We start from the raw sequence: 13,393 nt of genomic DNA on the forward strand, positions 1-13,393 counted from the left end.
CTGACTCGCGCGCAGGAAGCGTTCATCCAGCTTGCTTCTCTGCGGTTCAGTTGACTTTTCGGCGGGCCAATCGATGCTTTATTTGGCCACCGCGCGAGTAACCACCTCTAAGAGCTCCTCATACTGCAGCGAGTGGGGTGGCGAATCCCTATCGAGCGACTCCACATCGACCTCCTCGGAGGAAGAGAGGCGGAGCGTCGATCGCTCACCCTGAGTGGAAGGAACCGCTGTGCGTGCTTCCGACTCTAGGGATTGGGTGCCGGATCTGGCAGAAGTGGAAGGAGATAGGGACTGGCCCGTCTCCATTCCCTCCACCAGATCGACTTGCGAACCCCACGAGTGCAGCCGCCGTTCTGCCTCGGCAGAAGCGGGACCAGCACCGCGGGGAACGCTGGCGAAGGCCCCCTCCTCGAAGAGGGCCCTCCGGGAACGAAGCAGCCACACCGACATTCGCTCGCAGTGCGGGCAGTCGGCCCCCTCGAGAGCCGACTCAGCGTGCTTCGAGCCCAGGCAAACCACGCACAGGTTGTGTGTATCCCCACCCGTTATATATCTCGGGCAGGGAGGAACACACAGCCTATAACACGATTTGGAATCGCCATCTGAGTGCTTAACTTTCGCCTTGCTTTTTGGCATGTCTAGGAGCTCTTTTAACTGGACAGACAACAGTAAATAAGACTCACAAGACGGACAAATGACATTCACACACAGAGCGCTTGCTGAAAGACGCGAAGCTGACGCCAGCTGCGTGGCACGTGCTTTTATAGCTTCCTGATCGCTTACGTCACCACGTCGGTGACGTCACGCCCTTCCATTGGACTGATTACACACGATATTCAGAGTCGCGTATGCTGGACGCGTTCCCCAAAGCGCTTTCGACGCAGCTCGAGTTCCTGAAGAGGAACTAATAAACTGTTCTGTTTATTATAACTGTGTACTGCAATTTTGCCGAAAGATGCTGTAAATGCAGATTCGAAAGTGGATTCTAATTGGCTGTCAATGGTTTTATTCCTCAATATTGTTATCATTATAGCCATGATTTGGACTTCTCTGTGAGTTAAAATTTTATCATTATAGTTATCGTACTTGGTGTGAACGGCCCTTAAGAGACAGACATACAGGCAGCAGTTGTAATACTGTCCTTTAGCTGGTGCAACAAATACAAAATGTCCTTTTGCTTTAAAAAAAACTCTGAAAATGTATCCCGCACAACCTTTGCGAAGCATTAAATATGGAATCTTTGACCATTTATCCAATGCCAAGTTATCTGATCACAATTTTTAATGATCTCATGGGAAAAAGAAGTTGAAAAGGAGGTAAAATGGTGTATGGTGTGAGTGAATTTCATGAACTGATTAAATCTGAACTGAATCTGAAATCAAGAGAAATGTAGATAACAGTGGATTACACTGGATTAGATATGCTACGCTAAGGCTAACGTTATTACTACAAACCTGCAATACAGATGTACCTGTAATGTCTCGAAGTCTCTAATGTCAACCTTTTAGATTGTCAGCTTGGTGAATTTATCCTTAATCTAAGTGTGTACGACCTTCAGGGATGGCGAACAAATCATCACAACTCCCTTAAGGTATCGGTACCATTAAAAACAACTTTTTATTTGTACAAGGCAGTTAAAGTAAGACAATAAGGTACAAATCGATTTTAAAAGGAGAAAGGGGTCATAAAAGGTGAGTAATTTACCCTATAAATTTCTTCGTCCTCCTCTGGCATAAAGTCTACTAGCTCATCATCCTGCAGGTCACATGATATCGCACGGCGGATTTCTGGCCCAATGTCATGCAGCGTACGAAGGCCAGCCTGTAACCGTGATAACAAGATAGCTAAGGACCTGCTCTTCAATAGAAAACCCTTGAACAGCAGCGAAATATTGAATGGACCCTCACAAACACATGCCACCAGGGGGCAGTTTACCAGACACATTGACACAAACAGGCTTGACGAAGACAGTTCCAGACAGGACAAATTCATGAAAGATGACAACAATCACAGTAGACAAAGACGAAAAACATACGAAAGCACTTCCTTAATTGTACACTCCTACTTATACACTTTAAACAAGATGCTAGCCTTTAATGTGAATTTCTAAAAAAAACTAAATTAGCCACATATGCTATTTAGAAATTTGAAACGTGTAAAACATTTCAAAATTGTGAAACATCTCTTTGGTTGGCTACACTAAAAACACACTAAAAACCTTTAAACAAAGATTATGTTTGCAGAGAAATCAAACACAGTGGTGTTTGATTTATGAGGATGGAGACCAACAAAACGTCTTAAAACAATAATAAATGAATTAGAACTCTGAAGTGATGGCAAACAAATACAAACATTTGTACCACATGTATAACAGACTGAAATACATTTACAGATCACCATTATCACATTGTAGGGATCCATATTCAATCTAAAAAAACATTAGTGCATCCAGAAACAGAGAGATACAGTTGAGCTAAAGAAAGTCTCATGCAAAGGAAATACAGATTATTTAGTATTTTTATTTATTATTATTCAGGGTGTTTGCACTGGCAGTGATTTGTGTTTGACTAATACATAACATGAAAATGCACACTTGATCAAAATGTAAAATGACCAATTACAGTAATTACAGTATGTATGCACATGCCATTTAGGAGCATGTGTAATGTATAATGATACAAAATAAATAAATAAAAGACTAAAATCCCCCAAAATATTTTATTTATTTATGTGTCATGACTTTAGAGAACTGTAAACATAAGCTCGCAAATCCAAATTCAACAACATTATGACATTAAAATAACATACAACTTAGCAATACACTAAAGAATCAACCAATTTCAATCTCCAAGTACACTTTGCTTACCTGCAGGGCGACGGCGGTGTTGTTCTGTGCTGGGTGAACGCCCACCAGGCCTTCCTCTTTGCGTTTCTTGAATTTCCTAAAGTAGTCCTGTATCAGGAAAGTGGCATAGAACTTCCCCACCGTTACCTCATCATCTGAGTGAACAGACCACACACACGGCTTCGCTGTCAGCAAAAGAAGCTTCAATGCACGCATACACACCTCTGCGGTGACGCACGGTGAGAGACAGAAACTGACGCTAAGAGATGCTTTGTGTTTTTCTAACTGCCTACTCATTGAGAGAAAATCAGTTTTGTGAATTAAATGTTACTAAACCCTTTAGAATTATCTGGATTTCTACACAAATGGCTCCTAAAATATGACCCATGTCTACATTATAAACACAGATGGTCTTTGTGACGAGTGGGGCGGGGCCGAGAGACGTGGGAACAGGAGCGAGGCCGTGTCCTGTTCGACCTGTTCGACCCACCGGTCTCGAGTCCCACGCAGGGGATGGAAGGATATAAAACTGGAGCGACGACAGTGAAGGACGAGAGAGGACCAGGCCTGGGTTTTAGTTTGTGTTTTGATTTTTATTTGTGCGCGTCAGTCATCCGTGAGGTTCTGACACGCTGTTTTGTGTTTATTTTGATTATTAAAGCTTTCATTTTGATTGTCCGCCGGTTCCCGCCTCCTTCTTCCCGATGATTAAGGAGTTTTAATTGTTACAGTGGTGCCACTGTAATGCATTCAATCTTCATAATCTTCGCTCCTGTTCCCACGTTTCTCGGCCCCGCCCCACTCATTACAGTCTTAAAGGATACTCCACCCTAAAATGAAAATTTTGTCATTAATCACTTAACATAAACTAACCATGTTCCGTACACAACAATGTTCTGTACAAGTGGCGTTTTAGCACCGACTGCAGAATAAATCATTACAGGTCGTACATAAACTATTTATCTGTGTCATCCTTAAGTTTCTCTATTTCACCCCCGATCTAAACCGAGACCAATCCGCTGTTTGTTTCAGTAAGATTTGAGTTTGCTAGGTGCGCCCACCGCGCTTGAAAATGGACGAAATACTTCAAAACTTCAGCTTAGGAGGGAAGACAACTAGAGCAGCAAAAATTTACATTTCTATTTCACTTATGTTTCCCACAGTACTACAGCCTTTATGAAATGAATATTATGTTATCACATATTGTAAAATATATTACCTTTTGTTGAATAAATTATTTGAAATGGAAATTTTTACACATCGATTGCGGGAGATGACCACTTAGCGCCACCCTTTTCACATCTTAATCTTTTTTTTTTATTAATCAGTGCAAATTATTTGCCCTTCTTTTTTTCAGAAATATATGGAAATGATGTTCACTAACCTTTCACATGGTTCATGCTTAACTCACATGACATAATTAATATCATGACACAATCATGCCTAACTCGCATGCGCCCTTTATTAAAGCAGCTATTAACTTGTATTTTAATCAAATAAAAAGGTACTCCTCTTTCATATTAATTTAAATGATGCTTTCTTCAGTTAAAATAAATAAACAGTTCACATTGGATCAGTTAAATGTCCATTTTCGCCGATAAAATCTAGTTATGGAGTTAGGAGTGATGGCTGGTGTGCGGTGAATAGTGAAAAGTGTACGGAACATGGTTAGTCTACGTTACCCCATGTAACGTAGCACAGTTCTTCTTCCATAAAAGCACAGTTCGTCTTCGGAACACAATTTAAGATATTTTGGATGAAAACCTGGAGGCTTGAGACCAGTGGCGGTTCTACACTGAGGCCAAGGGAGGCCCGTGCCTCTGTAGACATGTCCCTGGCCACCCCTGTGGCCACCCCTTTGCTGAAAAAAAAAAAAAATTAATATGATTTTACACGCGAGCGCCAAAAGCGGAACTAATGTGACGCAACGTTCTACAAGGGTAAATTAGTGCAGCGCACCCAAACACTTTAGGAACTTAATCATATTCAGGGATGCAAACATCGCGCTTTTTTCACATCAGTTTGGGTGACTTGGGTCTGATTATAATTTCTCAAAGTCAACTGAAGCAATTCCATAGCTTAATGTTATGGACAGAATTAAATACATTATTAAATTATAGTTTACAGAAACCTTGTTTTCCCTCCTCTGCGGCTGTCAATCATTCTCCATTCAGTATTCAAATAGCGCGCACCTCGTCCATTTACAGCAGGAAGCATGGTAAAACTCACCAATATTATATACTCACATTATAATGCTTGATCTGTAGATAAAAAGGCTGTGGATTTGCATAAAATGACTTTATTTTGTGTATTTGTATTTTATGTTTGTTGCTGTTTTTAAAAGACTCGCTTGTGCCTGTTAGCTCACACGTTTTAAAAGTGTTTCTTAAAGTTTTGAAGCGTTTCATATTATCATGGTTTTGTGCACTGAAAGATTATTAAAAGCTTATTATATTTTTAGCCTGCACAATACATTTAAAATAAGCCTAATTTAATTGTATATTATTTCTGTGTAGTGTAGTGTAAGCATTATAAATATATACACTTCTGAATTCTTGACATTCTTATATAAATATTAAATTGTGAAATGTATGATTGCCTGATTGAATTTTAAAAGTATGAAAAGTCGTCATCAGAATACTCCGGGAACACTTTTTGTAAGCGAAGAAAACAAAAATAATGACTTTATTCAATAATTCCTGTGTCAACGCTCTCCTCTGCATATACACCTCAAGGATATGCTGTTTCTACATGTATTTAGCTTTGATTTGAAATAAAACAGCACATCCTTGTGGCGCGGAGGACACAGAAGAGCATACGCGGCACAGTCATATGGAGTGACAGAAAGGAGACCGTTGACAAAGGAATTATTGAATAAAGTTTTAATTTTTGTTTTCTTCGCTAACAAAAAGTGTTCCCGTCGCTTCATATAACACATATTGCACGTCTGATGGCAGATGGAGTATTCTGATGACAACTTTTTTATATAGCTTTTATGGCCATTGATACTGTTATTTACTTGGCAGTCTATGGGACAGTCTCAATCCTCCAGGTTTTCATCCAAAATATCTTAAATTGTGTTCTGAAGACAAACTGAGCTTTTAAGAGTTTGGAACAACATGGGAGTAAGTGGTTAATGACAAAGTTTTCATTTTGGGGTGGAGTAACCCTTTAACTAGCAAACACCACATACATGAGCAAAATATGCTGCACATCACATAACACCAGCGTGTTTTGCTGTTTTAGTCACTTTGAACACATACACTAGGCTGTATTTATCTGATAAAAATACAATAAAAACAGTAATATATTGAAATAATATAAAAAATACAAGAATAAAAACTGTAGTGTTTTATTCCTGTGATGCTTTTTTCCATCACAAATCCTTCATCCTCCAAAATAGAAATCCTTCTAATGTAATGATTTGCCACTCAAAAAGCATTTTTATCAACGTTGAATAAATTTAATGTAATTCTATGTTAAATAAAAGTATTTTTTTTTAATAAGTCTTACTGACCAGAAACGTTTGAATGAAATGTGTATATTTAAATAATTAAAAATGATATACATACATAATATGCAAAACTTTAATTTAAAATGGGTTTTTTTGTCAAATAACACTACCAAGCCATTCATGCTAGAAATATAGATAATTACAACTAATAACTGTTAGGTTTACAAACTTTTATTTAAATGATGTATTGTAAAAGCAATCAAATGACAAATTAATATGAGGGAAATCTAACTTAAGCTGATAGTTGTGTTTGGGAACACAGTAGCTGGATTCTAGTTGGTTTAAGCTAGTAATTTGCTGGCTATTAGCTGGTAGACAGACCACTTTGGGCCAGCAACAAACCAGCTAGCCAAACAGCTAATGACCAACTTGGACCAACTAGAAACCTGCCACCTTGTTCCAAAATATAGCTACCAGCTTAAGTTGTAGAATATTTCATATTCACGGTTTAGCACCCATCTAATTTGAGTCACCAGACATCTAAAATCATATTAGTATTAGTATATTAGCATTAGCACAGCAACTATGAAAGCGATTACTGAAAGTTTGAGTGGAGAATGGGGGTTTGCAAAAAAATAAAAACTAATAAAAATAAATAAAACCTGCATCAGCTAAGCCATTTAACTTCACTAAAATCTAATCCTAAATGCGTAAGTTCTACAGGGGACATGCAAGCAAGCAGCACTGAGCAATATGTATTAGCACATTTCTGTGGGGGCATTTGTGCATGTCTAATATACTGCTTTTACATATGCATTAATACATCTATGTGTATATAAAGTGTTCATCTGCAGGTTGTCATCATGTATGTGTAAGTGTGTGCGTGAGAATCATTCTGAAGCAGGGGTCTGTCACTTTTTTTAAACAAGCACATTGGGGACAGATCAGGAAAGAAGAGGCAACATTAGTTCCATGCCACCACCCTAAAACAGAATTGCTTCAGAATATTCTGAAGATTTGAACTTTTACATGAACAGAAAGACAGTTAATGTGGAACGGAAGCTGCGGAAAAGCTCAAGCAGATACAGGAGAGAGCAACAGTGTAGAAAAGAGAGAAAAACAGAGAAAGAGAGACAATTTTAGAAGGACACAGCATGCCTGTGTTGCCATGCAAGCCCAAAGCTCAACACACACATAAACACACACACGCACCTTCTCCAAATCCTCCCGATATACTCACACACACACACACACACACACACATACACACACACACACACACACACACCATTGAGGTTCCACTGTGGACGCAGTGTGGTACCGAGCAGGAGAGGAGAGCATTCGTGACACATACGGAACAGAACAAACATTGCAAACATTGAGACCCAACCAGGAGAAACTAAGAGTAAAACAGCAGGAAAAAGCTAGTGCAACAGCTCATGTGTGTGAGAGAGTGTGTGCATGACAAAATTGTACAATATGTCTGCATATGCTACTAAACAGTGTTCAAAAATAATATTTTTGTTCTTTATCTAAATGGCTGATTTAGGTGCGAGATGCGTATGCGCTGTTGTGAATGCGTATTCCCATTAGCTGCGACAATCTCTGAGATCTATAACTGACCACCAGCAGGGGGCACCACTTGATCCAGAAGTTTCATGCTTGTTCTTTTCCAGATCTTCTTAATCACAGCTCTGAGCTCTTCATTCGCCTGCTCTAGGTTACCTGGGTTAAAACACATACATGTTATCAACACAAATGCAAATGTAGTTTCTACTCAATACCATCAACTAGGGCTGAATATTATAGATTAGAAAATATGATTTTCTATCTTTTGATGGCTATAGTTACAAATTTGCTCTTTGCAAATTACAATATTACAATGTTTATCATAAAATACAGTAAAATCTCTTCAACAGTCTTAGTTTTCACTAAATAAATCCAAAAGAGAATACCATTTAATGATATTATACTTACATATACCCATATACACTACTGTTAAACCCTATACTTTTGAATGGTAGTGTAACAACACAGAATACCTACGTACACAATATTTATATTTCACTAAGACATCTTAAAACACTCAAAATGTAAAATGAGATTTGTTAATGATGCAAATGAACTTTTTCGAACAGATTCATTTTAAAAAGATGGTTAAAGCAAACCAATACTAGCAGTTTGTATGCAAAGAATGCAAATACCTTCTGTTTTGATCTTCAGCGCAGTTCTAACAAGAGCAAAAAGTGTTGCATTAAACATGACAGTGCCGTCACTGTTCAGAGGCATGTTCATAGCCACCAGCCTCTGGAACAGAGAAACACAGACAAACAGAAAGAGATAGAGAGGATGGGTTGAGTGTGTGTGCTAATATTCAAACACATCTTTCGTAAATCTGTGTGTCTTACCTTGCAGGCGACTCTATGAGGACAGAGTTTCCCAAAGCCAAGTGGCGGCTGAATACGGCGCAACAACGTCACTACATCAAGATGTTTTATTCTGCCTCTGCAATAAATTACAAGAGAAACACTGACTGAAAAAATTGTCAAGCCACCATCTGCTCTTCATTTCATTGCTATCTTAGTCCTTCCTACAGGTACATTCAGAAACATTAAAAGACACTAAATATTTCTATCTAATATTCAGACACTAAATAATGATTTGACTGCACTGACACTATCAGACTATTGTTGTTTTTTTAGAGCACACTTCTTCTTACAGCAGAATTTGAATTTGTCTCATTTTTGAAGAAGTGTGCATCATTTATTCCGTTATTTACCGGTTTATTACACTGAAGCTGCTTTGAAACAATCTGTATTCTATAAAAAGTGCTACATAAATAGATGACTTGACAAACACATTTGCGCATCCTTACTTGGCCTCTGGATCATACTCTGACCAAATCCTCTTGAACTCATCGAGATGATGTGGCCCCAGAATCGACCAATCACGGGTCAGATAGTCAAAGTTGTCCATGATGACAGCCACAAACAGGTTAATGATCTAAAACAAGATATTATTGAATTTGATTCACATGTACAACATTTGAGAACAACCGTAAAAAAAACTGCTTCAAAATTACAAATCTGTTCAAAATAAAGAGATCAAATAAAATGCTAATTTATTTTGTTGGAGGTTAGAAGGTGGATAGGTAACATAAATAATATAATTCTAGTAAATATAATTAGAATACATCAATAGGAGGTCTCTATTACCTAATTAGTGTGTGTGTGTGTGTGTGTGTGTGTGTACCAGAAAGGCGCAGAGCATGTAGAAGGTGATGAAGTAGACAATAGCAAAGCTGCTCCCGCAGGTCATCTCTTCTCCTGGATTATAGTCCGACTCGGGGTCACACAGCTTCCCTGGCATACACGCCAACATGATCTCCTGCCAGGCTTCACCAGTTGCACACCTTCACCCAAACAATAAAAAAAATCTCAATTGTAATGCGATAAAGCAGACAATATTTTACATTAAGACAAAGTGGTAACATAAAAACGGCAGAAAGAATAAAAGACAAATGCAAAAACGTCTTTGTAAAGGTTTAAAACCTTGGCACTTTTGGCTTTAACATATTCACTGTGCCGTTCACTGACCTGAAGAGCAGAAGCACAGCCTGAGGGAAGGTTTGAAAGTTGTTGTTCCTGTTGATTTGTGTGTGGTCCACCATGGCAATTTTCCCAAACATCTGAAAGATGGTAAACTAAGTTGCACTGTGCAGCATTGAAAGGCAAAGTGTGTAATTTTTGCACCACGTGTCACCAAGTACACAGAATGTGGGTGACTTGCATTTTAGTCAAGATATCAATTACACTCACTTGAATGCTGTTTAGCAAAATTCTAAATTCTTCAATCATAGATAAGACTACCATAAAAACTTAAAAAGCATTCAAAATGACACTAAAAACAATACAATAAATAACCCTGAGAGATTTTCTATGCATATTGTTTTCGGATTGCATTTGACAAATGTTTTTGGTTTCCTGTGGTTGCCATTGATATTTCAAAAATGATAATACAAGCTTTACATTTAGCTGTATTTTGAAAAAAATATTTCTCAAAAAATAAAACAAAATAGTTATAAATAGCACTCTTAAAAATCTGTTCTAGAGATGCATTTCTCACAATTCATGTCATGAATCATGTCATGCAAAAAAATACAACTTGGTATGAAACTAACCTGCATGCCAATGACAGCATAGATGAAGAAGAGCATGGCTATCAACAAAGCCACATACGGCAGGGCCTGAGAAAAGACCATGAAATATATATTACTGCAGTTTTTACAGTATTTTTTATAGCACTAAGCTTTAAATTTCATAAAATAAAATAAAATGTGCTATGGTCAAATGAACCAAAAAAGACACTCTATAGATAAAATACAACTATAGGAAGGATAAAAATACAACTTTCTAATAAGATGCATAACTGTTCATTCACATGGGTGAATGTTCCATGAATGCGATTGGCTAGTGCCTGTGGTAGAATATTTCCATAGGCTATCTAATTGGCTAATGTCTGGGCTGGTGCTTGAAAAGTTGATCGTTTTTCAACTTGTGCCGCAAGCAATGCCAGTGATGTGACGCAGCGGACCCACAATTCAGTTCAGCAACACATGACGTTACACATTTAAAGTAAACGAGAAGTGTTAATGCAGTCGCCCTGTGTGACTGCACCGTAACTGCTAGAAAGCTTTAATATTATCTGTCAGTTCAGTACATTAAGTCAGAGTAACAGCTGACCTGGAAGGACTTGATGAAGGTCCAGAGGAGGGTTCGAATGCCCTCCCCCCTGCTCAGTAGCTTGACCAATCGCATCACTCGAAAAAGACGGAAGAAGGTTATTGAAATGCGAGCGCTGTCTTCGGTGTTCTGTGGGGGCAGAGTCAGCATTAGTGAACCAATCAGGAGAAAGATAAAACAAAGGGCATCTGGCTGTATTAAGGCAGTCTGACCAGCAGAGAGACGCACAATATCATTTCAAAGCACATGGTGAGCTGGTTCTTTTCCAGCCAAAATTCAGATTTTACAAACTATATATATAATATATAGGCTGGTTTGACTGACCCAGAAACACAACCAGACACCCTGTGTTTCTTACATATCCTAAAGAGAAAAGGAAGGGGGTAGAGGGGTTCATGCTGGGTAAAAATAAAAACTAAACAAAATTCAAACAAACCTTGCCATACTTGACTGCACGCATCAGCACAAGCATGGCACTCTTGACCCAGAGTTACTTCATGCCAACTTACAGTGGGCCCCCAAACCTCACGGGTGAAAGGTCAGTTTGAGGTCACAACCTTACCTGACCCGATCCGACCTAATCTGACCTGACTTCAGGGGCCCCTTAACCATGCAGCAGTGTCAGCGCTACAAACGTGAGGGGCCGACGACCCCACACACACACACACACACACACACACACACGCACACATACACACTCACACAGTTTGTCACGTTTGGGTGACACTCCCCTAATTGACAAAATAGTCAAATGATATAAAACCAAAGCAAAATCTTGACAAACAAAGCAAACGAAGAAAAAGCAAACATAAATATAAAGCCAAAACTCAACAAATCGAAGTCAGGGTGGGTTAAGATGAAAGGAAACGATGTTTAATCAAGATTTCAGAACTCAAACGGAAACCTGAAAGAGGAATGCAGACTGTAAAACTGGGCTAAAAGCCCAAGAGGGGCAGAATTTCTTACCCCCGTCTCATCCACCTGAGGTGCCTCTGTGGGCTTTAAAATCAAAGACCTGAATTAATCACTCACACATATCGTTTGCAAGCCACTTACGCTTTAAAACGCATTCACGACATTCACAGGCAACATAACATTTCTAACCAGAACAGCAAACCTTCTCAAACAACCTCAAGATTAGACAATCTTCCATTCAAAACTGCTTATAAGGACTGAAAAAAATGACCAGTGACCAGAGACAAACAAGACTAGATTCACATAAGGGGCTTATATAACATGTGACCTTATTTCTATCTCGTGGATTACATAAGCAGCTGCAGACAGCATCCGACGTACAGCACTGCACACACACACACACACACACACACACACACAGTGACAGTGAGGGACTTGCGCACACTTATGCAACGATTACAACTTTGTAAACAAGAGCGTATCCAAAAAAACACTACGTAACAGCAAAAGACACAAGTATAACAAACCCACAATGCCACATTATGAAATTTACATTCCTCTACATTGTGTCTACAGTACATTGACAAACAGTGTCAACCCTGTGATACATATGACATTTGCATTATAAATAGATGAACACTAATGCTGTACGATTAAATAGAATTATTTACAATACAGAAAATTTAGTGAATTAATCATAACTGTTAACTAGCAACCAATACCACACAGTGAAAACATATCTGATTTTGTAATAATTCGAATAATTTATGCACAGAATATGCTTCTGAAGTGTCCTGTCATAATCATTTTATTAGATAAATGTCCACCAATGTCCACTACTGATTTAATGTATTTTTGCTCAAGTGAACAGCTTTAAATTTAGTATTGTTATTGCAAAGATTAACATATTTTCACATGCACACAAAATAAACCGGCAACACATCTGGTTCTGAGAACAGATCACTTCTTGACCCTGAAAGATCAAAAAACACATTCATCAACACTAAAACACTCACACAGTGGGCAGAAAATTCAGCATGTAATCAGAAAAAAGATGAATCCTTTATCTGTGAAGAAAGACTCCAGACAGATATGGCTTCAGTCGCACAGCCTTACATCCCTCATCTTTAAACTATTTACATTTGCATGAGAAGCAGAAATGATAAGATGCAGTTTCTGGTTGTAGCATTTATGGTGCATGCGTTAGTTAAGTGGTCAGGCACATGTGCACACGCTTACGCACAGACAATGTCTTTCTCGAACGCGCTCTCGCCATAACAGCAACACAAGACTTGAAGGAGCTCAGTATACCAGCAGCACCCCAGCATCTCCATGCATGTGCCCTGCAAAAGAGACACCACCCGAGGGCGCTCTCACAGTCCAATGCAAGAGAGAAAGAAAGAAAGAAAAAATTGGGAGAAGGAAGGCAAAAACTAA

At 38.8% G+C, this 13,393-nt stretch overlaps 1 protein-coding gene across 1 annotated transcript in view; it reads right to left on the reverse strand.

Annotated features, from left to right (window-relative positions):
• Positions 1–13,393, reverse strand: part of LOC132119636 (voltage-dependent L-type calcium channel subunit alpha-1D-like) — an 89,949-nt gene that overhangs the window by 10,016 nt on the left and 66,540 nt on the right. Inside the window, exons 32-42 of the mRNA XM_059529776.1 lie at positions 12,008–12,040; positions 11,042–11,170; positions 10,480–10,545; positions 9,896–9,987; positions 9,552–9,711; positions 9,175–9,302; positions 8,708–8,804; positions 8,504–8,606; positions 7,923–8,024; positions 2,867–3,000; positions 1,705–1,821 (exon numbers count right to left, since the gene is read on the reverse strand). Of these exons, the coding sequence (XP_059385759.1) occupies positions 1,705–1,821; positions 2,867–3,000; positions 7,923–8,024; positions 8,504–8,606; positions 8,708–8,804; positions 9,175–9,302; positions 9,552–9,711; positions 9,896–9,987; positions 10,480–10,545; positions 11,042–11,170; positions 12,008–12,040 (1,161 nt within the window). The remainder of the gene's footprint in view (positions 1–1,704; positions 1,822–2,866; positions 3,001–7,922; positions 8,025–8,503; positions 8,607–8,707; positions 8,805–9,174; positions 9,303–9,551; positions 9,712–9,895; positions 9,988–10,479; positions 10,546–11,041; positions 11,171–12,007; positions 12,041–13,393) is intronic.

Source organism: Carassius carassius, chromosome 38, assembly GCF_963082965.1.
Source record: "Carassius carassius chromosome 38, fCarCar2.1, whole genome shotgun sequence".
Lineage (NCBI taxonomy): Eukaryota > Metazoa > Chordata > Actinopteri > Cypriniformes > Cyprinidae > Carassius > Carassius carassius.